This window comes from Ranitomeya imitator, chromosome 1 (genome assembly GCF_032444005.1).
Source record: "Ranitomeya imitator isolate aRanImi1 chromosome 1, aRanImi1.pri, whole genome shotgun sequence".
Lineage (NCBI taxonomy): Eukaryota > Metazoa > Chordata > Amphibia > Anura > Dendrobatidae > Ranitomeya > Ranitomeya imitator.
The window spans coordinates 72718328-72745980 of record NC_091282.1 but is presented as its reverse complement, the minus strand read 5'-3'; the positions used below and the strand labels follow the sequence as shown (position 1 = coordinate 72745980).

Genomic DNA, 27653 nt, shown 5'->3' with positions numbered 1-27653 from the left:
TCGGAGTCCATGACAGCACTACAGAGAGAGGGGATCCGCCCTTCAGGAACAGGAAACCTACAGATACATAAGGGCGGCACCTCTCCCACGCATCAGTTGGTTTACAGAGCACAAGAGGACCACCAAGGTTAATAGCATACATAAAAAACAATGATACAATAACTAACTATTCACTACCCGTGAATTATATAAACAAAGGAAGAGGTGTACACCCAGAAATTAAGAAGACGGGAGGGTATGTACAGGTGCTGTCATGGACTCCGAAAAACACCGTTAACCGGTGAGTAACTAAGACTTTATTCGGTCGTCCATGACAGCACTACAGAGAGAATTACAGAGAGTAACTAACTAGGGAGGGACTACAGCTTGCAGCACCCTTACACCAAAAGAGAGGTCAGAAGAGGCACCCAGGTTCAATCTATAATGGTTATAGAAAGTGTTTGGAGAAGACCAAGTAGCAGCCTTACAAATCTGGTCGATCGACACCTCCAATCTTTCTGCCCACGAAGCCGCCATAGCTCTAGTGGAATGCGCTTTAAGACCTTCAGGCGCCGGCTTGCCCTTTGAGATGTATGCCAGCGAGATAGCCTCCCTAATCCATCTAGCTAAGGTAGATTTCGATGCTCTATGCCCTTTTCTACTACCCTGATAGGACACGAATAGGGCGTTATCTATCTTCCAGGGATCAGTTACCGCTAGATACTCCAGGATACATCTTCTTACATCTAAAGTGTGTAACTTCCTTTCCTTATCGTTAGTAGGATTGGGGAGGAAAGATGGAAGAACTATTTCCTGTGTTCTGTGGAAACTGGACACTACTTTAGGAAGATATGCTGGATCAGGGGATAGTATCACTCTATCATCCCTAAGCTGCATGTAAGGGGGAACCCTGGATAATGCTTGGGTGTCGCCTATCCTACGCGCCGATGTTATGGCCACCAGGAAGGCTACTTTAAGAGATAAATTTTTAATAGAGGCTGAGAAACTGGCTCAAATGGGGCCTCTGTCATGGCTGAGAGGACTAGGTTCAGGTCCCAAGGCATGACTCTATTCTTCACCATTGGCCTAGACCGTTTTGTCGCCTTGATGAATCTGCTGACCCAGTGATTCTCAGCAATGTTGCAGCCAAAGAGGGCCCCTAAGGCTGACACCTGCACTTTAAGAGTATTTGGGGACAACCCCATATCCAACCCCTTTTGTAAGAATTCCAAGATCTGGACAATCGGTATTGACTGTCCAGCTGTTGCCCCCGAGTTCTGAAGAAATCTCTTCCAGATTCTGACATAGATTTTTGTGGTTATCATTTTCCTGCTCTTCAACAGCGTGTTAATGAGGGCCGGAGAGAACCCCCTATCTTTTAACAGCGCCCGCTCAAAATCCACGCCGTCAGATGAAGGCCAACCGGCCGAGGATGGTAGACTGGGCCCTGGGATAGGAGATCCGGGATGTCTGGCAAGACCCATGGATCGGATATCGACATAGCCCTTAGGCATGGAAACCACGTCCTTCTGGGCCAGAAGGGGGCAATTAATATCACTGTGGCTTTGTCCTTCCTGATTTTCCTCACCACCAGAGGAAGTAAAGACAGGGGAGGAAAGGCGTAGGCTAGCCTGAAGTTCCAGTCTATGAGGAGGGCGTCTACTGACAGGGGATTTTCTCTGGGGTTCAGAGAGCAGAATTGTGCCACTTTCCTGCTTTCTTTTGTGGCAAACAGGTCTACCTCTGGCTGTCCCCACCTTTCCACGATGAGGTTGAAGATGGAGCCGTTCAGGGACCACTCTCCCTGCCTCAATGTGTTGCGGCTTAAGAAATCCGCAGTAGTGTTTTCTGCCCCTCTTATGTGAAGAGCCGTCAATGAGAGAAGATGTTGCTCTGCTAGATGAAACAGACGATCTGCTACACACATCATGGATCTGGAACGAGTCCCGCCTTGGTGATTTATGTATGCCACGGTGACCCGATTGTCCGAGAATACCCGCACGTGGTGGCCCTGTAGATAGACAAGGAGTGTTTTAACCGCCTGTTCCACAGCCGTTAACTCCTTTAGATTGGAAGACATCTCCATCTGACCCCGATCCCAAAGCCCATGGACCAATGTATCCCCCATGTGAGCCCCCCACCCTGAAGGGCTAGCGTCCGAGGTGACAATACGAGTTACATTATATTCCCAGGGGACCCCTGTGGACAGATTCTCTTGGTCTAACCACCATCCGAGGGACACAATAGCGTCTTGGGATAGGGTCAGCAGGTTCTCCAGACATCCCCCCAACCTTTTTTGATGTAACAGCACCTCGCCCTGAAGTATCCTCGTATGATACTGGGCCCATCGGACCGCTGGAATACAGGACGAGAGAGAGCCTAACAGAGACATGGCTCTTCTAAGGGACATGGCGGGGTTTTTAGAGGCGTTTAGCACTTGAAGGTGCAGGCGATCAATTTTTTCTTGAGGCAAACGGCATTCCTGAACCAGGGTCAGGCCTTAAAAAAAAAAAAAAAAAAAAAAAAAAAAAAAAAAAAAAAAAATCGCTGCACTGTCATGGGCTGTAATCGTGATTTTTTAACGTTTAGCATCCACCCCAGACGCTCTAGAGCCGACATCACTTTATGTAACTGCTCCAGACAGTGATCCGCCATTTTACCTACGATAAGGAGATTGTCCAGGTAGGGGATTATTAGAATGTTGGACTCATGCAGGTGTGCCATATCTTCCGCCATTACTTTGGTAAACACCCGAGGGGCGACCGAAATACCAAAGGGAAGGGCCCTATACTGGAAGTGTCTGACTACCCCATCCCACCGTACCGCCACCCTCAGGTATCGTTGGTGACCTGCATAAATAGGGATATGGTAATAGGCGTCCTTCAAATCCAATACTACCATAAAGCAGTTTTTAAACAGCAGCTTTATTGCGGTGTTAATAGTTTCCATTTTAAACAATTGAACGGTCAGGAAATTATTCAGAGCTCTAAGGTTAATAATTGTTCTGAAGGAGCCGTCCGGTTTACTTATTAGGAATAGAGGAGAGTAGAATCCACTACCCTGTTCTCCTTCCGGAACCTCTGACAGGACATTCTTATTGAGCAGGTCGTGAACTTCCGTTTCCAGGGCCGCCTGTTCAGCTGGAGAGGACCTGAGAGGGGTGATTCTGAAGAAGTTCTGAGGGATAGAGGAGAACTCTAGCCGCAGAACCGTAGCTATTAACCCCAAAATCCAGTCACTACTGGAGATTTTGGACCAGTCCGGGTAGAAGGTAGATAGTCTATCTCCCACCGGGGCGACTAGTCATTGGGGTGGTTTTTTGATTTCACGGGATGGCTCCTGACGTCCTCCACCTCCAAACATGAACCCAGTACCTCTCTTTTTATCGTCCCATCTGCTCTGGTCTCTGGCTGGTCTCCTCCGAAAGAATCTTTTCCCTGCGAAGGGACGCCTGTAAGAAGTAGTTGGTAGATTGGGAAACTTCTTCTTCTTGTCTCCGGCTTTCTCTAGCAGTTCGTCTAGGACTGGGCCAAACAGGTATTCCCCTTCGCGGGGGATAGAGCACAGACGGGATCTGGATGGAAGGTCACCCGGCCAACATTTCAGCCATAGGGCCCTGCGTTTGATAATCCTGCCGCTCTAGCCGCCATTCTTGCCGAATCCGCAGAAGCGTCCGCGAGAAAGGCAGCGGCATTTTGAATTGTTGGCAGGAATTTCAACATAGAATCTCTAGAAACACCCTCTTCCAATTTAGACCCTAGCTGATCCAGCCAGACCATCATCGATCTAGCTGCACATGTCGCAGCTACAGCAGGTCTCAGGGCACCCGCCGACATTTCCCATGTCCCTTTAAGGAACGAGTCAGCCTTCTTATCGAGAGGATCCTTTAGGGAAGCCATGTCGTCAAAGGGGATAGATGATTTCTTAGATGCCTTAGACACCGCCGCGTCCAATTTTGGCGCCTTATCCCATGTGTTCACCATGGGGTCCTCAAAGGGGTATCTACGTTTAAAGGCCGGTGGAAAAGAGCCTTTTTTCTCTGGCTTTTTCCATTCCCTTTTGATGAGGTTCTGAACCTTGTCATTGAGGGGAAAAGACCTACGCTTTTTAGGGTCTACACCGCCAAACATTAGGTCCTGCGCTGAAAGTTCTGGCCTTTCGTCAGCCACCCCCATGGTGGATCTAACTGATTTAATTAATTAGTTTGTCCATTTGGTCCAACGGGAAACAGAAACGGTTAGACTCTTCTTCCGAAAAGGACGCTGAGGAGACAGAGGTGTCTGAATCATTCTCCCTACTAGGGCCAGCGGACGAATCCAAATTTGAGGCGCTAGGCTCCCTTCTTCTTTTGGAAGGCTCCCCCCGGGACAGGGATTTCAGGGAATCCTTCACCTCCTTCCTGATAATCTCCCTAAGATTTGATGTGAAATCAGGAGACTCCTCCGCCACCTGTGGGAGCGGAGAAAAGGCTATGTAACTTATCCGGTGCTACCGCTATACAGTATCCCATTCATCTATTTCCTACCGTCTGCCGCACACACGACTGACAAAGTCTTTTAGGGTAGGCGTCTAGCAAAGGGCAAGCGCATAGCGCGCACTCCTTGTTTTTTGATTTACCAGCGCATTTTTTCCCCTATGGAAATAAACATAGGAAAACACTGCATCAGGGTACATTCACGAAGATCTCTTACCCAGGCAGTAGCGGTAGGTACCGGATTACTGGGGGGGGGGGGGGGGGGGGTCGGTCCAGATCCTTCTGCCTTGATCTGCAACTGGCCTGATTACTGCGCCCGCGGGTCTTCTGCTGGGGGTTCGCATGGGTCTCCGAGGATCTGTCCTGCTCCTGCTCCAGCAGACCGACGGCAGCTTCCGGCTCATCCATAGCTGCAGATGGGCTCACAAGCAGCCCTGGCAGCATTCTGTTCGGCTATATATAGCCCTCCCCCTGATCCGGAACATGTGCAGGTGTGCGTGTATGGCCAGTAATCAATCCCCCCACGTGCAGGACCCTGCTCCACCCCTCTCCGCCCCTGAACGCTCCCCCCCGCCACTCCTACCGCATGCAGGACCGCGGCATTCCCAGCTAAAGCCGGCCGGCGTTTGACTTCCGGTCCCGGCTCCGCCCCCCTCATCTCCCCCCCCCCCCCCGCGTCACTTCCGGAATCGGCTAGAGCGCTCAGGGACGCGCTCGGAAGCCGGGGACGGCGCCGCCAGACCCCCCAGGCGCACGCCGCTACACCATCACCGCACGTGGCCACAGCACAGCGGCGATCGCGGCGGAAGCCAGCGCCCGACACCCGGATCCGCCCCGATCCGAAAGAAGCGCAGAGGGGCGTTTCAGGAAGCCTGCGCCGCATCGACAGGACCAGCGGTAGGAAAGACAGAGGCACAGGAGAGCGAACGGACCCGAGGGGGGGGGGTAGACATACTCACCTCGCTGGCCTCTAGAGACAGATCTCCTCCGGACGCTGCTCCCATCTGCACCACTCACTGTCGTGGAGCCCTACCCGGGCCCACCGTGGCGCTTCCAGGGACCCGCACTGCCCGAGGTAGGAGACCCCCTCGCTATCTGGGTCGGACAGCCGGCCTGGGTATTTGATAGGTGAACTGAAGATAAATCTGTAGGGAATCCTGTCCTCCAGGAACAGGAAACCAACTGATGCGTGGGAGAGGTGCCGCCCTTATGTATCTGTAGGTTTCCTGTTCCTGAAGGGCGGATCCCCTCTCTCTGTAGTGCTGTCATGGACGACCGAATAAAAACGTGACTACATTGCCAGTCGCTTTTTCAAGCATTTTGTAACACATGCAGGATGTACAGTAATGAAACGTCAGAGGATTGGGGTACAGTCATATTATCTAATGAAGCCCCCTTAGACCAATGTCGCACAATGAAGATGGTTTCTAGGCCAAAAAGAAACATCTACATGGACTTCACATGACCGCAAAATCATGACTGCATGCAGTGAGCGCACTGTCACCATTACCCTGTAGACGTGACCACCATACATGAGATTTGGATACTTTTCACTAGATTCTCATCTGCTTCCCTCAATAGTGAATTTAGAGAAGCAATTACATTTCGGTCATCATGTGAGGGCAACGATACAAAACTGGTACAGGGTCATTGTGAGTGTGTGCGCATTGCATACTGTCAAGATTTGTCAATCTGCAGCCACAGACAGTCCATAAAGTAACCAAATATGTGTACGTTTTTCTTTTTTCTAATTGGCGTCATGGATCAAAATTACCCATACACTGATGAGAAAGAGTATGAGAGAAATCACAGAAGTCTGAATGAGGTCTCATAGGTTTGGCTGCGCTGACAAAACACAAATGTATAGAAGTTAAAAAGTTCTGCAACGTTCCCAGCCTGGAACATTGGGGGTTAAAGTGTTAGTCTCAGTGAAGGAATATAGAAAAGTGGCTGGTGACTAAGATCCTCCATGGAGAAGAGCCAGAACTCCTGAGATCCATAGCGCTACATTGTCAGGGACATAATACATCAGCGGGTGCGGTGGAAGAACGGACGGCCCCCGCTCCTCTCGATGAGACCCTTTTATCTACGCAGGCGGCGGATGTGCATAGATCTAATGCACAGAACATAAAACACATCGGGATCAGACGCTGCACTGACCTACAAAATGGAAGGTTTGGGGGGCTCTTTTTTGCGTTCTCGAAAACGGGACAAAGGGGTCTTCTTAAAGGAAAACACAAGAGAAAATCCAGAGATTGTAACAATGCAGCAGCACTATCAGAGGAGCGGTGAATATTGGGGCAATGTACCTGGAGATGGAGTACCCTACAGTCAACTCAAAACTGCTGATAACAGAGAGCAATAGACTATATACAATGTATTCCCCCAGCAAGAAAAGGGCCGTACGGGATGTGCTGCACTGGACTTATCAAACCTGCAAACGGTGGAGGTACAAAGAAAAAGGTGGAAGGCATCACATCTAGAAAAGGGGCACGCCACCAATAGACAAGAAGGGCAGCAACGTTAGGAATGATATACAAGATACTGATACCTGTGGGAGTAGAGCACCCATCAAACGACACCTGGTGCTGACAGAGCAGGACCAGCAAAGCTCCATGCACGGCGTAGTGGCCTTTTAGTGGCTACAGATGACCCTTTAATAAGCTTTCTAGGTTCAGAAAACCCGTCCCCAGCAGGATATAGCTTATATTTTAAAAAATATGTAAATACATTCACCGGCCCTAGATCCTGACTCAGTGGCTCGTATCATTACCTCAGGCAGAACCATGAACTCTCGGATTGGCTGCAGCGCTGTCGACGGGATGTCAGCGCTGCAGACAATAACAGACACCGCAAGAAGTGAGGGAGACTCAGGAGGTTTAGGGCGAGCCTCGCCTCAGGAGGTTTTCCGAAACCGGAAAATATCTTTAAATTTACAAAAATAATAATAGATAATCAGAATATCAGTTTCAGATAATCCCTGTACAGTGGTTGTGCAGATTAGGAAACCCACATTCCTATAAACTAGTGGTGACCTGTGAGATAATAGAAGGGGTCTTGTGTTCAGGAGGGTAGCTACAGACTCTCAGTAGACTTCCTGGCCCGACCTGTATTATATAGCCAAACTACTGATCCGAATAGACATGGTGTAATGCCATCACCAGCCTGTAGAGGTGCTGCAGCAAAATAAAACACTAACTGTCAAACTTCCATGTGTAGCACAGATAATCGCTGGGGGTCCCAACACAATGACGACATCTTATTATGAAGGGACCCTTTTACGCAAGCAAAGATTGTAGAACTCTTACTACTGGAATTCATGTGTGGTTCATGTGCTCTGTCATAACAGACACCACTTGCAGCTTTCATCTCAGGGCACTGTCAGCTCTGCTCTATTCCCCCTGCACTGATGATGCCCTGAGATTAAAGCTGTAAGAGGTGTTTGTGATCACTCATTGCGCTGCTCTTCTTAGTATATTTATTCAGATCAGGGTGGAGAGCCAGGCTGTGTGTTATGTATGTATCACAGGAGAAAGCCTGATCTAAGCTTCTTTGGGGGGAGTGTTTGCTTTTGTTTTTTCACCCTGCAAGATTTTGATTAGACATCATTATACAGGGGGAAAAGGAACCACCACTAATATGAATCTCTGCCAGAGACACTCTTAGGCCGGGATCACACATGCGCGAGATACGGCAGAGTCTCGCAGGTGAAAACCCAGCTCTGGCACCGGCACTCCGGAGCGGAGCGTGCAGCCGCACAGCAATACATGGAGCTGCAAGCTCCGCTATGGAGTGTCGGCGCCAGAGCTGGGTTTTCACCTGCGAGACTCTGCCGTATCTCGCGTATGTGTGATTCCGGCCTTACTTGAAGGACACATTACAATCTAAACTTTACAAGCCAATATCTCTGCACCGGAGATGAAAAAGTAAATCTATTTGCATTATTCACCTCTGCTCAGTTTAATATGCAAATTTTTTATTCCATTATTTTATTGCATTGTGCCTTGATGCTCAGTTGCAGCCAATGTTTTAAGCGTTTTTACTGGGACACATTGGTGTTTATCAGCTGCTTTGTTTCTATTTTGTATATAGATTATTTGGCTCTTGCACTTAGGATTGTTTTGTACCTTTATGGTGGTTGTTATCTCCTCACTATCACTTTATAGTTTGTATATCACAGTACTGTAACTTACATCTCATAGCTTCCAGAGCCATGCACGAGTGAAGACCCTTCTCCCCATAGCACTGGTGGACACAGATAGAAAAGAGCCCCTGTGTAAGAACAGTATATGGACCCTTAGCAGTCCATGAGCTCATCATAGTGTACAATTACACACGTTTTGGAGATAGAAATGAGCCCCCTTACCTAGTGGGGCCCCTGTGTGGCTGCACAAATTGCACCAATGTAATGTTTGTGGCCACCCCTGTCCCATACACCCTAGATAGCTGTAAACCAACACAACAGCAGTCATCTCGCCCAGCGCCCAAGTGCTCACCCTGACAAGCGCTCCAGTGATCACTACCAGAGAGTCGCCACCAAACATCTCTTAAGATAGTCTAACAGTCTGAGACAGGACAAGCCATATTCTTATCTCCCCAGGAACATTATCTGTCGAGGAAGCGTGGGGCCCCCATACACAGACTCTTGGCCAAACTCGTCAATATTGGCAGGGTCAGATATTGTTAGTGATTGTCTCCAGAATCCTATATTCTTTTACAGTCACCTCTTAATTTTTGGGAAGTGTGGATACAGGACGCTACATATTTTTTTTTTTTTTTTTTTTTTTTTTTTTTTTTTTTACACCAATGGTGTAGTGTATCAGTTTAAAAACATGGCCTTTAATTTCATGTTGGAGAGTCAATTACTCAAAAAAATGTACTTTGCAAAAGTCTCTGAGCTTCCCCGATTCTGCTGCTCTTTTCCGTTTTGCTCTATGTCCCTCTATTGCAGAGTTATTCACATTTGTTTCTTCTGGAGCACAATATGTGAAATCTCTTGTTTTACAGTCAGGTAGGCGTTTCTTCAGAGTCTTCTCTGGGGGCGTGTGCTTTCACCCCTCCCTCCCAGACACTGCCAATCACAGCTCAGCATCCCCTGAAACTTATAGACTGTTAGATCAGCTGTTGAAAGGTTATTGGATGCCTCTGGGGACCGGGAAAGCACACGCCCTCAGAGATGACTCCTAACAAATGCCCAGGTGGGCTGCGAGAAGAAATTTCACATACTCCTATTCAAAAGAAACAAACGTAAGTATCTCAGCAATGGAGAGACGCAGCGAAAAACGGAAAAGAGGGCCAGAATCAGGGGAGCTCTGGGATATTACAGGTATTTAGTTTTTTGAGCAACTCACAGATCTTCATTAATTACAGAGGTTATATTTTATGCACGTGGGTGCACACAACAGTTTTATGTATTTCTTTAGATTTTGGTGTCTAAGCAGAGCAATCATGACATCTCTCCATCACGTGGTGTACAGGATAACAGTTTACTTTACAAGTCATGTGGGAAAACCATCATTACTGAGCCGCTATATCCAGCGCCAGAAATAGGAACTTGAGGATGACTGGTGTTGGAATCCTTTCTAGTACGGATGAGAGGGATCGCACGCTGTCTGCAGCGCTGTGAATAAATCACCTGTGGTGCAAACCCCTTCAATCACAGCTGCCTGACATCCTGCCACTGATTTAAAGGGACAGTGAAGCTACAGAATTAGAAATGTATTCTCGCGTTTATAACAGGAACTTCAGTGAAAATTTAATGTTTTCAATTAAAGAATTCTATTTTGGGCCCTTAGGACTCCACATTGGATACATCAAAAGTTAAGAACGGATTTTTAACCTCTGGGTGCAAACAAGAATGATCCAATTTACTGAAATTTTAGAAAATTGATTTTTTTCCTTAAACAGAGTGGGCGCGGTTTGTTTTAACCCCTTAGTGACGGAGCCAAATTTTTTAAATCAGACCAGTGTCACTTTATGTGGCAATAACTCTGCAATGCTTCAACAAATCCCAGTGATTTTGAGATAGTTTTTTCGTGACACATTATACTTTATGATAAAGGTAAATTTAGGTCAATGTGTTTTGTGTTTATTTATAAAAAAATATCAAAAATTTGAGAAATGTTAAAAAATTAGCAATTTTCAAAGTTTGAATGATTATCCCTTTAATCCAGATGGTCATGCCACAGCAAACCATTAATAAATAACATTTCCCACATGTCGGCTTTACATCAGCACCATTTGTAAAATGTTCTTTTATTTTGTTAGCATTTTAGGAGGTTTAAAAATGTAGCAGCAATTTTTCATTTTTTCAAAGGAAATTTATAACATTTATTTTTTTAGGGAACTATCCATGTTTGAAGTGACTTTAGGGGTCTCATGTATTGGGAAACCCCCAAACGTGATACCATTTTGAAAACAGCACCCCCTGACATATTGAAAACTGCTTTCAGTTAGTTTTTTAACCCTTCAGGTGCTTTACAGGAATTAACGCAAAGTGGTATGACAGAAATGAAAATGTGTATTTTTACCACCTAAATGTCGGTAACATCTGAACAGGTTACAACAGCCGGCAGACTCCAAGGCCGCTATTTGGTCGTGAATTACCATCGCAAACATCAGGACCACACAATCATGATCTGAGGGCACCAATTGGGATAAAGAGGAAACCCTCACACTCTGTTAACCATTTATAATGATCTAGTCACTATTGACAGCAGCATCTAAAGGGTTGAAAAGATTTGGACGGTGCCAACACTGATCGTGGCTGATACAGCAAGTTGTCAGCTATAGTGCACAACCGACAGCTGCTGGATTGTCACCTGTATGCGGAGGCTATTCTCTTATACCTCAGGTCAGTTAAAAGACGTATTGGCGGTCATTTAAGGTACCGTCACATTTAGCGACGCTGCAGCGATATAGACAACGATGCCGATCGCTGCAGCGTCGCTGTTTAGGTCGCTGTAGAGACGTCAAACACAGGAACTCCAGAACGATGCAGGAGCGATCCAGTGACGTACTTATCGTTCTCGCTGGTTGTTCGCTCCATGAAGAAACATTGCAGGCATCGTTGCTTTTGCTGTCAAACATGACGAATCACGCCGACCTGACGACCAAATAAAGTTCCGGACTTCTAGCTACGACCAGCGATGTCACAGCGGGATCCTGATCGCTGCTGCGTGTCAAACACAACGAGATCGCTATCCAGGACGCTGCAACGTCACGGATCGTTGTCGTTCTCGTTGTAAAGTTGCTCAGTGTGAAGGTACCTTAAGGGGTTAATGGGAGACGCTGATGGAAAGGGATGAGTCCATAGGCATTAGTGATATGCGAGCATGCTCGGATAAGGTGTTATGTGAGCATGCTCAGGTGCTCACCGAGTGCCCTCGGTGTGCTCGAATAATATGTTTGAGTCGCTGCGGCTGCATGTGTCACGCAGGGCTGGAGTCAGAATCATGGAAATTGAGGAGTCGGAGTTGGAGGTTTGGCTTAAAAACTCCACAGCCCTGGTCTCACGGCTCTTAGACAGCCACAACACATGAAGGGATTTCCTAAAAAACAGGTAATCCCTGCATGTGTTGTAACTGCCGAATAGCCGCAAGACATACTGCTGCAGTGACTTGAACATATTATTGAGCACGTCGAAGGCGCTCGGTTAGCACATGAGCATGCTGAGATAACACCTTATCCGAGCACGCTCACTCATCACTAGTAGGCATACATTTGCCAAATGGGAGCAGTGAGGCCGTCCAGGCAGAAGATCAGACGGAAAATTTGGGAAAATAAAAAATGTAAACTGTGCCTTACTCACTCTCCAGGGTCCAGCGCTGAGTCTCCGCAGCTGCTTCCAGTGTCTGGCATTGTCTGCAGCGCTCACGTCACATCAATAACGCTTCGGCTAATCAAAGCTCAGTGATCGGCTGCAGCGCTGTAGACATGGAGCCCGCTTTGCAGATCGTCATCTGTGTTGCTGGCACAGGGACATTAATGAGGGGCACAGACTGACTACAGACATCACTTTCTGTAAAGTTGCGGCTATGGAGGGCGGACGGGATAATTGCACTCATTATTACATATCTCGGAGGGGTCTGGGAATACACCGGGGTCATGAGCCGTGCATGCACCCTGCCATATGTGCCAGACTCCACCGCCATACGCGGGCTCCCAGAACCACAAAGGACTGTGCGGCCATGAATAATATCTACCGGGAAATCCAGCAGACAATGAGAAATCACAACAAAGCAACGCCAGACACCTGGAAATGCAACATCTCCACTCCCACAGCGTCACGAGTGGGAAACACACAGATCTCCACAGGAGGGCGCTGCACAGAAGTATTCCAGTAATCCGGCACCATCTTCACCGACACCGTATCATCAGAAATTACATTATATATTCCGGATTACCAGCTGCTGGACTAAAGCAATTGCTAACATGTACATATAAAGCATAAAAGATAACGGCTGAATCAGCAATGGTCCACCGATAGTCAGAAGAAGGGGTCCCCAGCATGGGGGGGGGGGGGGGAGGAGGTAAGGGGAGGGGGTCGCACATCCCCCCTCCTGGCAGAAGATATCAGTGCTATAGGATATGAATGGACCGACGCCAGCACGGCGCGACGGTGGCCACAAGAAGGAGTATTAGGCCTGCAAAATGGACGCTATTCACTGACAGTAAGCATTGCTCTCACCAACTTAAGAGTCGTGATGTCTAGGACTTTTGCTGCAGTATTTGCCTCCCCTCTATGTAGAGGAAGAGGATACAGCCCACCCCAGGGAGGACCCCAGAGAGATAAATCAACAAAATCCTGGTATCTACAGGGTAGAGATTCCAGCGTGCCGCCCCCCACAGGGCAACAACTGCACCCACACAATCCAGATTAACGCTAATGAGATGCAACAAGCCGTCAATCACAGAACGACCCTCGGAGCTGTCAATCATCTGACTGCAAACCACAAGAATGCAGATCCTTAAAGGGCAAGGAAATCCGCACTAGGAAGCAAGAAGGGGGCACCACAGAGCCCAGCACTCACCTCGCACACACAGGAGAGACATGGCCTCTGTCGGTGGGGATCACTCCAAGGAACATGAGGCGAGTGGGGTCATCCTGCAGAAGAAAATCAGAAGCATTAACACCCGGGCAACACCGCTGCCACCCGGGCACAGAAGAGCAGGAGGGCATAAACGGTTAAATAACAATTAACTAGGGAGCAGTGAGGGTGAGAAGATTAATGGGCAGAGCATATGCCTGTACATTATACACAGGAGGGGGGGGATACAACAGTAGATTATACACAGGAGGGGGGATATAATAGATTATACACAGGAGGGGGGGATATAACAGTAGATTATACACAGGAGGGGGGGATATAACAGTAGATTATACACAGGAGGGGGGGATATAACAGTAGATTATACACAGGAGGGGGGGATATAACAGTAGATTATACACAGGAGGGGGGGATATAACAGTAGATTATACACAGGAGGGGGGATATAACAGTGGATTATACACAGGAGGGGGGATATAACAGTGGATTATACACAGGGGGGATATAACAGTGGATTATACACAGGAGGGGGGATATAACAGTAGATTATACACAGGAGGGGGATACAACAGTGGATTATACACAGGAGGGGGGATACAACAGTAGATTATACACAGGAGGGGGATACAACAGTAGATTATACACAGGAGGGGGATATAACAGTAGATTATACACAGGAGGGGGATATAACAGTAGATTATACACAGGAGGGGGATACAACAGTAGATTATACACAGGAGGGGGGGATATAACAGTAGATTATACACAGGAGGGGGATATAACAGTAGATTATACACAGGAGGGGGGATACAACAGTAGATTATACACAGGAGGGGGATATAACAGTGGATTATACACAGGAGGGGGATATAACAGTGGATTATACACAGGAGGGGGATATAACAGATTATACACAGGAGGGGGGATATAACAGTAGATTATACACAGGAGGGGGATATAACAGTGGATTATACACAGGGGGGATATAACAGTGGATTATACGCAGGGGGGATATAACAGTGGATTATACACAGGAGGGGGGATATAACAGTGGATTATACACAGGAGGGGGATATAACAGTAGATTATACACAGGAGGGGGGATATAACAGTAGATTATACACAGGAGGGGGGATATAACAGTGGATTATACACAGGAGGGGGGATATAACAGTGGATTATACACAGGGGGGATATAACAGTGGATTATACACAGGAGGGGGGATATAACAGTGGATTATACACAGGAGGGGGGATATAACAGTGGATTATACACAGGGGGGATATAACAGTAGATTATACACAGGAGGGGGATATAACAGTAGATTATACACAGGAGGGGGATATAACAGTAAATTATACACAGGAGGGGGATATAACAGTGGATTATACACAGGGGGGATATAACAGTGGATTATACGCAGGGGGGATATAACAGTAGATTATACACAGGAGGGGGGATATAACAGTGGATTATACACAGGAGGGGGATATGACAGTAGATTATACACAGGAGGGGGGATATAACAGTAGATTATACACAGGAGGGGGATATAACAGTAGATTATACACAGGAGGGGGATATAACAGTAGATTATACACAGGAGAGGGGATATAACAGTGGATTATACACAGGAGGGGGGATATAACAGTGGATTATACACAGGGGGGATATAACAGTGGATTATACGCAGGGGGATATAACAGTGGATTATACACAGGAGGGGGGATATAAAAGTGGATTATACACAGGAGGGGGATATAACAGATTATACACAGGAGGGGGGATATAACAGTAGATTATACAGGGGGGGATATAACAGTGGATTATACACAGGAGGGGGATATAACAGTGGATTATACGCAGGGGGGATATAACAGTGGATTATACACAGGGGGGATATAAGTGGATTATACACAGGAGGGGGATATAACAGTGGATTATACACGGGGGGGATATAACAGTGGATTATACACAGGAGGGGGATATAACAGTGGATTATACACAGGAGGGGGATATAACAGTGGATTATACACAGGAGGGGGATATAACAGATTATACACAGGAGGGGGGATATAACAGTAGATTATACACAGGGGGGACATAACAGATTATACACAGGAGGGGGATATAACAGTAGATTATACACAGGAGGGGGGATATAACAGTAGATTATACACAGGAGGGGGGATATAACAGATTATACACAGGAGGGGGATATAACAGTAGATTATACACGGGGGGGGGGATATAACAGTGGATTATACACAGGAGGGGGGGATATAACAGTGGATTATACACAGGAGGGGGGATATAACAGTAGATTATACACAGGGGGATATTATATAACAGTTGGGGGATACATTACTATAGCCGCACAGACAGGGGGCGCAGTGCACACAGCGGGCATTACCGGCAGGGATGGAGGCAGATAACGCAGGCATTGTGAGGAGGCGGCAGCACAGAGAAGAGAAGCCGCCGCCGGGAGAAGTGAAGCGAAGTTATAAAAGCACGGAGCCCGATCCCCGGAGTCGCCGCTCACCTCCGCTATGCACCCGGTCCCAGTCCCGGCCGCTGTCACTCGGCGGACAATCCCTGACAGCAGGTGCTCGCCAGGCGGACACAACAGTCAGTGTGAGGGGAAAGATCCCGACTTCTGCTCCTCCTACTCCAATACACACAGCACACACCCCTCTCCTCCCTGCATGGTTCAGCTCACCTACGGCAGCCCCAGGGGAAGGCCCGACCCATCCCACAGTCACACAGGGGGAGCAAAGGCGGTGGAGTGACACCGCACAGGTGACAGGGATGATTGACGTGGAGCTGGTGTAGCAGCCAATAGTGGTGAAGAGGCGTGTCCATGCGACAGGTGGGCGTGGTCGTTTGACAAAGTCTAAAGTGGTACAGTAGGGCGATCTACTGCTGTGTTCGTCCGCGGGGCGGAGCACACCTGTCTGCGGTGCAGGGATATGCTCACCTGGAGGACTATTTTGTAGAACTTTATTGTGTGTGATGCTGTCCCGGAGTAGAGGTATCTAAGCCCAATATGTGATACTGTCCCCTGAGCGGAGGTATCTAAGACCAGTATGTGATACTGTCCCCTGAGCAGAGGTATCTAAGCCCAGTATGTGATACTGTCCCCTGAGAGGAGGTATCTAAGACCAGTATGTGATACTGTCCCGGAGTAGATGTATCTAAGCCTAGTATGTGATACTGTCCCGGAGTAGAGGTATCTAAGCCTAGTAAGTGATACTGTCCCTGAGCAGAGGTATCTAAGCCTAGTATGTGATACTGTCCCCTGAGCAGAGGTATCTAATCCTAGTATGTGATACTGTCCCCTGAGCAGAGGTATCTAATCCTAGTATGTGATACTGTCCCCTGAGCAGAGGTATCTAACCCCAGTATGTGATACTGTCCCCTGAGCAGAGGTATCTAAGCCCAGTATGTGATACTGTCCCGGAGTAGATGTATCTAAGCCTAGTATGTGATACTGTCCCTGAGCAGAGGTATCTAAGCCTAGTAAGTGATACTGTCCCTGAGCAGAGGTATCTAAGCCTAGTAAGTGATACTGTCCCTGAGCAGAGGTATCTAAGCCTAGTAAGTGATACTGTCCCTGAGCAGAGGTATCTAAGCCTAGTATGTGATACTGTCTCCAGAGCTCAGGTATCTAAGCTTATTATCTGTGATTCTGTTTCCTGAGCTTGTGTATCTAAGCTTGTGTGATGGTGTCTCCTGAGCTTGTGTATCTAAGCGTATTATGTATTATGCTGTCTCCAGAGATCTTGTATCTAAGCATATTATGAGTGATGCTATCTCCTGAGCTTGTGTATCTAAGCTTATGTGCGGTGCTGCCTCCTGACCTTGTGTATCTACGGTTATTATCAGTGATCCTGTCCCCTGAGCGGAGGTATCTAATCCTAGTATGTGATACTGTCCCCTGAGCCGAGGTATCTAAACCTAGTATGTGATACTGTCCCGGAGTAGAGGTATCTAAGCCTAGTAAGTGATACTGTCCCGGAGTAGAGGTATCTAAGCCTAGTAAGTGATACTGTCCCTGAGCAGAGGTATCTAAGCCTATTATGTGATACTGTCCCGAAGTAGAGGTATCTAAGCCTAGTATGTGATACTGTCCCGGAGTAGAGGTATCTAAGCCTAGTATGTGATACTGTCCCGGAGTAGAGGTATCTAAGCCTAGTATGTGATACTGTCCCGGAGTAGAGGTATCTAAGCCTAGTATGTGATACTGTCCCGGAGTAGAGGTATCTAAGCCTATTATGTGATACTGTCCCGGAGTAGAGGTATCTAAGCCTAGTATGTGATACTGTCCCGGAGTAGAGGTATCTAAGCCTAGTATGTGATACTGTCCCGGAGTAGAGGTATCTAAGCCTAGTAAGTGATACTGTCCCTGAGCAGAGGTATCTAAGCCTAGTATGTGATACTGTCTCCAGAGCTCAGGTATCTAAGCTTATTATCTGTGGTTCTGTTTCCTGAGCTTGTGTATCTAAGCTTGTGTGATGGTGTCTCCTGAGCTTGTGTATCTAAGCGTATTATGTATTATGCTGTCTCCAGAGATCTTGTATCTAAGCATATTATGAGTGATGCTATCTCCTGAGCTTGTGTATCTACGGTTATTATCAGTGATACTGTCTCCTGAGCTTGCGTATCTAAGCTTATTATGTGTGATACGATCCCCTGGTGTCAGTTTTCTCATCTTTGCCTCCTGGGCCCCATCATGTGCTGACATTGTGTGATACTGTCTATTGGAGTTGAATTGTGTATCCAAGCGTATGTGTGATACTGTCATATTACGTTTTACCACATATTGGTAGGGTTTATTGAATCAAGAAGGGCAAAAAAGAAACCCTAGAATGTTGTTTTGATGTAATAAAATATAGCTTTTATTTGTTATACCTATAGAAAATAACAGACCCCAATCACCGTGCAGCTATAGTGCTGGCTGTGTTCACTCTGCAGGTGATACCCTGTGGTGAGTGTCTGCCTGACAGCGGAGGTTGGCACCCCATACATATAAACGAGCAGTGGCTCCCCCGCTCCTCGGAGGTTGGCACCCCATACATATAAACGAGCAGTGGCTCCCCTGCTCCTCGGAGGTTGGCACCCCATACATATAAACGAGCAGTGGCTCCCCCGCTCCTCGGAGGTTGGCACCCCATACACATAATCGAGCAGTGGCTCCCCCGCTCCTCGAGGGCTGTCCCTCAGAGCTCCTGGATGACCCGACGTTTGTGCTTCATTCAGTCAGCCACTTATACAAACATAGGGGAAGAGAGCAAGATAGAACACCGTCCGAGGACGAGCAGTAAGGACAGACAACTTGTGAACGTGTATGCAAAGGGTGAGCACAACCACACTAGTAAAGTGACATGTGCATAATAAAAACTAATGTGTATACCTAACTATGCTGTTCCCTGCTGTACCAATTCCTGCCTGTCAGTGGAGGTTGGCACCCCACTTTTCAGCGGATATGGTGCCCCCGCTCCATGGCGACTGACCCTTTTTTGATAAATAACAAACTGTATATTCCCTAGATATGGATTACGGCGTGGAACTGACTGTACGCCGGACAGGTATGGGTATATTGTTGGTTTGTTATTTCTTCATTTTTTACAGGAGATCGAGGACGTTGCATGGATTAGCAGTAACAATAAAATGGTCAAACTGTGCTCAGTGTTTTATTTCATTAAAATACCTTATTCTGGCTGTGTCTTTATTTAACCCTTTAACAACTATAGGATTAGTAATGGATAGGTATCTTATTGACACCTCTCCATTACTAAACCAGCTTGATGTCATCTTACAATACAAAGGTGACATCAACCCCACAACTATTACCCTATATGCCACCGCTACAGGGCAAGTGGGAAGAGCGAGGCTAAGTGCCGGAATTAGCACATCTTACAGATGCGCCTTTTCTGGGGTGGCTGAGTGCTGATGTTTTTAGCCAGGTGGGGCCAATATCCATGGTCCCTTCCTAGGCTTTTAATATCAGCCCGCAGTTGTCTGCATAGCCTTTGCTGGTTATTAATTATGGGCAAACCCCACATCATATTTTTTTGAGGTCCCCCATTTTAATAGCCAGTAAAGGCTAAGTATACAGCTGTGAGCTGAAATTAATAGCCTGTAAATCTCCATGGGTATTACCCCCTTCCCAGGCTATAAACATCTGCCCCCAGTCACTTGCTTTCCCTCAGCTGGTTTTGAAAATTGCGTGAGAGCCCACACCATTTTTTTTCCAATATCGTTTATTAATTAAATACATGTCCAGAAATTTGCACACACGCTGTACTAATTGTATTGATCACACACATCTATATAACTATTCTGCATGGATTTACTGTATGTAAACCATGTCTCCTATCCTGTCAGCTCCTGTATTGATTGTACAGAAGTCAACAAATGAATTAATGGCTAATCTTCATCTATATCTCTATGCAATAAAAAGATATATATATTTGTGTGTGTCACTAACACACATATATATATATATATACAGTATATATACAGTATATATATACACCTATTCTATCCTATTAAAACTTATTCTATTCTATACTGTACACGGCAGATGATTTGCCAGCTTTTAATCTAATATTTATACAGTATATACTTTATTTCCGACGTATAAGACGACTTTTTAACCCCTGAAAGTCTTCTCAAAAGTCGAGGGTCGTCTTATACGCTGGGTACGGCGTGTGCGGAACTCTGATGTCGCCGCATATGGTGCAGGGAGCGGTCCCGGATGGTTCCCAGGGTCTGGAGGAGAGGAGACTCTCCTTCAGGCCCTGGGATCCATATTTGTGATAAAAAAGAATAAAAATAAAAAGTAGGGATATACTTACCTTCCGACGGCCCCTGGAGTTCTCCTGGCCGTCAGCAGTGCATGCGGCAGCTTCCGTTCCCAAGGATGCATTGCGCGCCACGTGACCACGACGTCACAAAAGGTCCTTCTCGGCGCGCAATGCATCCTTGGGAATGGAAGCCGCCGCATGCATCGCGGAGAGCCGGGAGAACTCCAGGGACCGTCGGAAGGTAACTATATCCATATTTTTTATTTTTATTCTTTTTTTTACACGAATATGGATCCCAGGGCCTGAAGGAGAGTCACCTCTCCTCCAGACCCTGGGAACCATCCGGGTCCGCTCCCTGCACACGCCGTATAAGACGACACCCGGTGCATAAGCTGACCCCCGAAAAGTTGAGGATCGTCTTATACGCCCAGTTGTCTTACATGCCAAAAAATACGGTATACATATTTTGAAGAATATTTGGTTTTAAAAGGATGTGTACAGTTGTGTATTACAATGTGATTTTAACATGAGCTTTTACATACAGAGAACTGCCATATGGGTATCCAAGCTTTGTGTGATACTGTGATGCTGAGCGAGTGTATCCACGCTTAAGATAAGTTTGTAGAACAAATTTCTTTTTTTGGTTTGTAGATGACATTTGGGAACGTTACCCCAACGCTGCCACTTTTATATGCAACAGATTTTCTGAGCTGAAAAATTTGGCTAAAAAGACTATGCAGTGAATCCCCCTCCTTGTGCGTGGACCCTCCAGCTGCTTTTTCCCAGCAATTACCACAGAAATGGGTCCGGATCTGACCCCGGCAGCTGATTGTTGCCTTTGATGCTTCTCACAAAGCGGAGTTTCCCTCTAGTGGCTGCTGTTGGGATCTACAGCGCGGAGTACAATGAGTCAGTTTTTTTTTTCCTTTTGGCTTATACAATCTTCACAATAGGATGCCAAATTTTATTTTTCTTTCCGGGAGCCGTGTTCTTCTAGTTTGGTTACATATTTTCCATTTAGGCATATGAGTAGGATGGGAGCTCTTATGGCCATCTTGGTTATAAGGCGATGTTCACATTGAGGGTTTTCTTTTCAAAAGTTCAAACACCAAGCAGGCACCGCTTCAGGAAACTAATTTTTTGGGGGAAAATTTTGTTTTTCTGAAGCAATTCCTCAAGCTTTTTTTTACTGAATTTTTTTTTTCAGCTTTTGGATTTAGTTTAGAAAGGTTTCCATCAGGATAATTTTTAAAGACGTGACATACTTTTTCTTTTTTCAAGAGTTTTCAAAACTTCTTCAAGAAAAAAAGTTCTTTACATGGGCTGTGTGTGCACCAAGGCGAATCTAGGTTTTCCTCCACCAAATAAGATCAGAGGAATACAGCACCAGAACCACCAACAGTGCAAAATACATAACAAAAATCACCAACATTACACAAATACAACATCACAACTACCAATAATACATGAAAACAGCAACAGAACCATCATCCGTACATGAATAAAGCACCAGAACCATCATTAATTCATGCTGACAGAACCACCAACAGTACAGAAAAACAGCACCATCAGTACAGGAATGCATCATCAGAACCACCAACAGTACAAAAATACAGCATCACAACCATTATCAGTACATGAATACATCATCAGAACCACTATCAGTATATAGGTACATCGCTAGAACCACCATCAGCACATGAATACATCACCAAAACTACCAGGTGTACGGGAAAAAATCATCAGAGCCACTATCCGTACAGTATTGCATCACCAGAACTACCAACAATGTAGAAACACAGCATCATAACCATCATCAGTGTCACGAAACAGCTGTCTGGTGACCCTACCACTATGGAGCGCCCTAGCTCGCCCTATTCCCCGAAATACTTCTGAAGGTGAAGATGCTGGGGCCTCCACCCTTGCCTTATCTCCTGAGTTATCCCTCCATCTGTTCTCTTCTCCCACCCAGGGAAGAGGGACGCTATTGTGCACCGCAGTACACCAACCCGACAAACAAGGCTACACAAACAATAATTAACAGAAAACTCCAGGTATACATACAAAATATTCAGGGTATGTGCACACATCAGGATTTCTTGCAGAAATTTTCCTGACAAAAACCGGACATTTCTGCCAGAAATCCACATGCGTTTTTACCGCATTTTTCACGCGTTTTTCACGCGTTTTTGGTGCGTTTGTTCCCAAATGCATAGAATTGCGGGAAAAACGCAGAAAATCCGCAATAATAATGAACATGCTCATTTTTTTACCGCGATGCGTTTTTTCGCGGAAGAAAACGCATCCATGTGCACAAAACATGCAGAATGCATTCTAAATGATAGAATGCATAATGTATGCATTTTTAATGAGTTTTTATAGCGTTTTTAGCGCGAAAAAACCTGAACGTGTGCACATGGCCTCACTTACATATAACAGAGGAATGCATCGGGGAGTGGAGGATGGGGAATAAACTAAAGTAAAGAAGGGAAGGGAATTATCACACTTACAGACCACGCAACAGTCATAGATAACTCCTCATATGAACACCTCTTCCTCCTGAAGCCATGTGTCATGACTTCTTTTTAGGAGACGTGACAGCTATGGTTCTGCTTTATTTTAAATGTGTTTTTTACTATAGGGCCAGCAAGGGTTAATGTCAGTTTTCTTGCTGGCAGCTGCTGTGTTGCTGGTCAGCTGATATGGGCGGTGACCACTCCCACCATCCTTTAAATAGCCACATGACGCATCAGCTGACTGTTGGTAATGGAGTTTTTCTTTGGGGACCAGCCGAGGAGTTGTGAGTTCTCTGGTGCCATCTGTGTATCAGCTGCTTGAGGTCCTGGTTTCTAGCCTCTGCTGTGTGGAGCTTGCAGCAGAAGCTTGAGCCAAGTTACTTGTGTACTTACTTTGTCTGTCTCATGCTTGTCACTACCCCCTGTGCTGATACCATCTGCAGTGGTGAGGCTAGCGTCCTTGCCAGCCAGTGTCCTAGCCAGGGTTTAGTGAGGTGACAGCTAGGGACTAGGCATGTGACGGCGGTGGGGTGAAGGACCCGCATACTGCGTTAGGGGAGCTTAGGGATAGGCACAGGCTGTGTTAGGAGGTGCTCCATCACTCATTCCCTACTGTTAGGGCCTTCCTCTCCCTTATTCTATCCCGTTATGTATGTGTTGTGCCGACAGCTGTACTGACTCCTGTTGGGTCATGACACCATGCAGCAAATGCTAGCTCTGACAGAGATTTGCATCAGATTATAAAGGGGAAGGGAGTGGCTAACTTGGCTCAACTGCAGAGCTCAAAGTTTTCCACCATGGCCGATTAACCTCTGTTCTGCCAAAAGGAATAAACACCATTAAAATTAAGCGCTTCCTCTCATCGCCGGAGTAGGAGCAATCGGACACTGTAACCCCGTGACAATCAGTACATGAAAACATCACTAAAATCATCATGTGTACATGAATAAAGCACCAGAATCATCATCAGTACATGCATACAGCACCAATGTTAGCACCATCGTCAGACTGCAAACTTCACCTGGGAAAACTCGGCAGATGCTCCTGCATCTAAGTAATGCCATGTGCACACAGCCCAAGGGTGTGCGCACACAACGTCATTTCCAGGCTCTGCAGTAACTTTCTGACAACCTGTCGGAAAACTCTCTAAATAATGAACATATTAATTTCTATCTGGTTACCAGGGGACTTCGGCATCGTTGGTCGCTGGAGAGCTGTCTGTGTGACAGCTCTCCAGCGACCACACAACGACCTAAACAGCGACGCTGCAGCGATCGGCATCGTTGCCTATATCGCTGCAGCGTCGCTTAATGTGACGGTACCTTAAGAACATTGTTCCCACTGCCTCTCCATTTGTAATTAAATGCATAATTTGATTTCCTTGGCTTATCTATGGTCTCATCACACTTCCCACCCCCTAACAAATGCCCTGCTGTAGTATGCTTTAAATGTTGTGCTTGTTTCTTATTAATCTATCTGTAATCTTGCCCGAAGAAGGAGCCTCTGTGCTCTGAAAGCTGCAAACATATTATTTTCTGGTTAGCCAATAAAGGTATCACTCCTAGAATACTTCTGTCATCATTGGGCAGAAAAGTATTCACATCGATTGTTCTTATGTTCAGGCTTTTAGGCTATGTGCACACGTTGTGGATTCTCTGCGGATCCGCATCGTTTTTTGCAGTGGAGAAACGCTGCAGATCCGCAATTGATTTACAGTACAATGTAAATCAATAAGAAAAAAAAATGCTGTGCACACTTTGCGGAAAATCCGCTGCGGAAACGCTGCGGTTTAAAAGAAGTAGCATGTCACTTCTTTTTTGCGAATCTGCGTTTTTGTACCCATTCCATTATAGAAAACCGCAGAGGTAAAAAAATGCAGCAAATCCGCAAAAAAAAAAACGCTGCGGAACCGCACAAAAAATGCGACAAATCCGCAGGTGCGTTTTCTGCCAGGAGAGGCAGAATCCGCACCAGAAATTCCTAAGGCTAATCTGCAACATGTGCATATAGCCTTAAAAAACGTCTTTTCACCACTTTAGGATTCTAATCCAAGTGATTCTAATCCAAGTGATTAATGTGCACACGTTGCAGATTTCCTGCAGATCTGCAGCTTTTTTTCTGCGCAGAAACGCTGCAGTTTTGCAAGTGATTTACAGTACAATGTAAATCAATGGCAAAAAAAAATTGCTGTGCTAATGGTGCGGAAAAATCTGCACAGAAAACACAGCAGATTCAAAGAAGGACCATGTCACTTCTTTTTGCAGATCTGCTGCGTTTCTGCACCCATTCCATAATAGAAATCTGCAGGGGTAAAAAAAGGAAGAAATCTGCACAAAAAATCTGCAACGTGTGCACAGACCAAAAAAAGGCGCGTTTTCTGCCAAGAAATTCAGAATCTGCACAAAAAATTCCACAGTCAAATCTGCAACGTGTGCATATAGCCTAAAAGAAGTGAGTTGTCAATTCTTCTGGCACTCTCCGCTTGGAAGAAGCTCTGTACTTTACAGTACGAATCAGTGGAAAACTCACAACACGTCTGGAAGACGACCTGTTGTTTTTTTGGATCGTTTTACCATAAATTTTTGCTTAAAGGGAGTCTGTCACCACAAAAATTGTCTTATAAGCTGCGGCCACCAGCATCAGAGGCTCATCTACAGCATTCCGTAATGCTGTAGATAAGCCCCCCCCCCCCCCCCCCAGTCCCCCGATGTAACCTGAAAGATAAGAAAAACAAGTTAGATTATTCTCACCCAGGGGAAGTCCCGGTTCACGTCAGATGGGCGTCGCGTTGCGGGTTCAGCGCCTCCCTTCTTCATACGATGACGTCCTCATCTTTGCTTCATGCCGCAGGTGTACTTTATCTGCCCTGTTGAGGACAGAGCAAAGTACTGCAGTGCGCAGGCGCCAGGAAAGGTTAGAGGCCCGGCACCAGCATATGGTCTCACAAGGGGTCTGAGGATCTCATCTCGGTATCTAATGGCAGTCAGGTTACCTCTGGCGAGCACATGGAGGCCTGTGCGGTCCTCCAAAGAAATGCCACCCCACACCATTACTTACCCACTGCCAAACCGGTCATGCTGAAGGTTGTTGCAGGCAGCAGATCGCTCTCCGCGGCATCTCCAGACTCTGTCTGACGGCGGCGTCTAAAAATCACTAAAATTGACAAATCTCCGGGCCCGGATGGGATACACCCTCGAGTACTGCAGGAATTAAGTACAGTCATTGATAGACCATTATTTTTCATCTTTAACCCTTTAATCCCATATGACGTACTATCCCATCGAGGTGACATTGGACTTAATTCCCAGTGACGGGATAGTACGTCATATGCAATCGGCCGTGCTCACGGGGGAGCGCGGCCGGGTGTCAGCTGACTATCGCAGCTGACATCCGGCACTATGTGCCAGTAGCGGTCACGGACCGCTCCTGGCACCTTAACCCCCGTAACACTGCGATCAAACATGATCGCAGCGTTCCGGTGGCATAGGGAAGCATCGTGCAGGGAGGGGGCTCCCTGCGGGCTTCCCTGAGACCCTCGGTACAAGGCGATGTGCTCACCTTGTACCGAGCATCTCCTCCCTACAGGCCCTGGATCCAAAATGGCCACAGGGCTACTTCCGGGTCCTGCAGGGAGGTGGCTTACCAGTGCCTGCTCAGAGCAAGCGCTGGTAAGCCTGCATGTTGTGAATTCTGTTGTCAAGCTCCCTCCTGTGGTCATGAATGGTACTTCGGCTGGTTCTGTCCATGGGCTTCCTCTGGTGGTTGTGAGTGGGGCTGCGGCTTCTGAGGTTCCTTCCACAGGTGACGAGGTTAATTCGTTAGCTGGCTGCTCTATTTAACTCCACTTAGATCATTGCTCCATGCCACCTGTCAATGTTCCAGTATTGGTCTAGTTCGCTCCTGGATCGTTCTTGTGACCTGTCTTCCCAGCAGAAGCTAAGTTCCTGCCTGTTTTTCTCTGGTTTGCTATTTTTCTGTCCAGCTTGCTATTTTGATTTTTGTCTTGCTTGCTGGAAACTCTGGGACGCAGAGGGAGCGCCTCCGCACCGTGAGTCGGTGCGGAGGGTCTTTTTGCGCCCTCTGCGTGGTCTTTTTGTAGTTTTTGTGCTGACCGCAAAGTTACCTTTCCTATCCTCTGTCTGTTCAGTAAGTCGGGTGTTATGATTAGGCAATTCAGTACCACAGTGAACATAGAGGTCAGAGCACATACAGTGATCTGACAATAATCCAAAAACATAGAACGAGCTCTGAGACGTGGGAACTCTGTTGACCGCAATCCCTGATCCTCTCCAAACAACACTAGAGGCAGCCGTGGATTGCGCCTAACTCTACCTATGCAACTCGGCACAGCCTGAGAAACTAGCTAGCCTGAAGATAGAAAATAAGCCTACCTTGCCTCAGAGAAATACCCCAAAGGAAAAGGCAGCCCCCCACATATAATGACTGTGAGTTAAGATGAAAAGACAAACGTAGAGATGAAATAGATTTAGCAAAGTGAGGCCTGACTTACTGAACAGAGCGAGGATAGGAAAGGTAACTTTGCGGTCAACACAAAACCCTAAAAACCACGCAAAGGGGGCAAAAAGACCCTCCGTACCGAACTAACGGCACGGAGGTACACCCTCTGCGTCCCAGAGCTTCCAGCAAATAAATAGATAAGCTGGACAGAAGAAAAGCAAACAAAATAGCAAAGGAAAACTTAGCTATGCAGAGCAGCAGGCCACAGGAACGATCCAGGAGGAAAACAAGTCCAATACTGGAACATTGACAGGAAGCCAGGATCAAAGCACTAGGTGGAGTTAAGTAGAGCAGCACCTAACGACC

The 27653-nt window shown here is 46.7% G+C and overlaps 1 protein-coding gene across 3 annotated transcripts in view; it reads right to left on the bottom strand.

The window, feature by feature from the left end:
* UNC13B (unc-13 homolog B) overlaps positions 1–16277 on the bottom strand; it is a 321122-nt gene extending 304845 nt beyond the window's left edge. For 2 of the 3 annotated variants that reach the window (XM_069747983.1, XM_069748004.1), the window contains exons 1-2: positions 16047–16277; positions 13486–13559 (exon numbers count right to left, since the gene is read on the bottom strand). In XM_069747983.1, the coding sequence (XP_069604084.1) occupies positions 13486–13507 (22 nt within the window). In that variant the 5' untranslated portion in view covers positions 13508–13559; positions 16047–16277. Of the gene's footprint in view, positions 1–13485; positions 13560–15917; positions 15967–16046 lie in introns of those variants that run through there. The other variant, XM_069747993.1, reaches the window with a different exon arrangement.
* Between the last annotated feature and the right edge of the window lie 11376 nt (positions 16278–27653).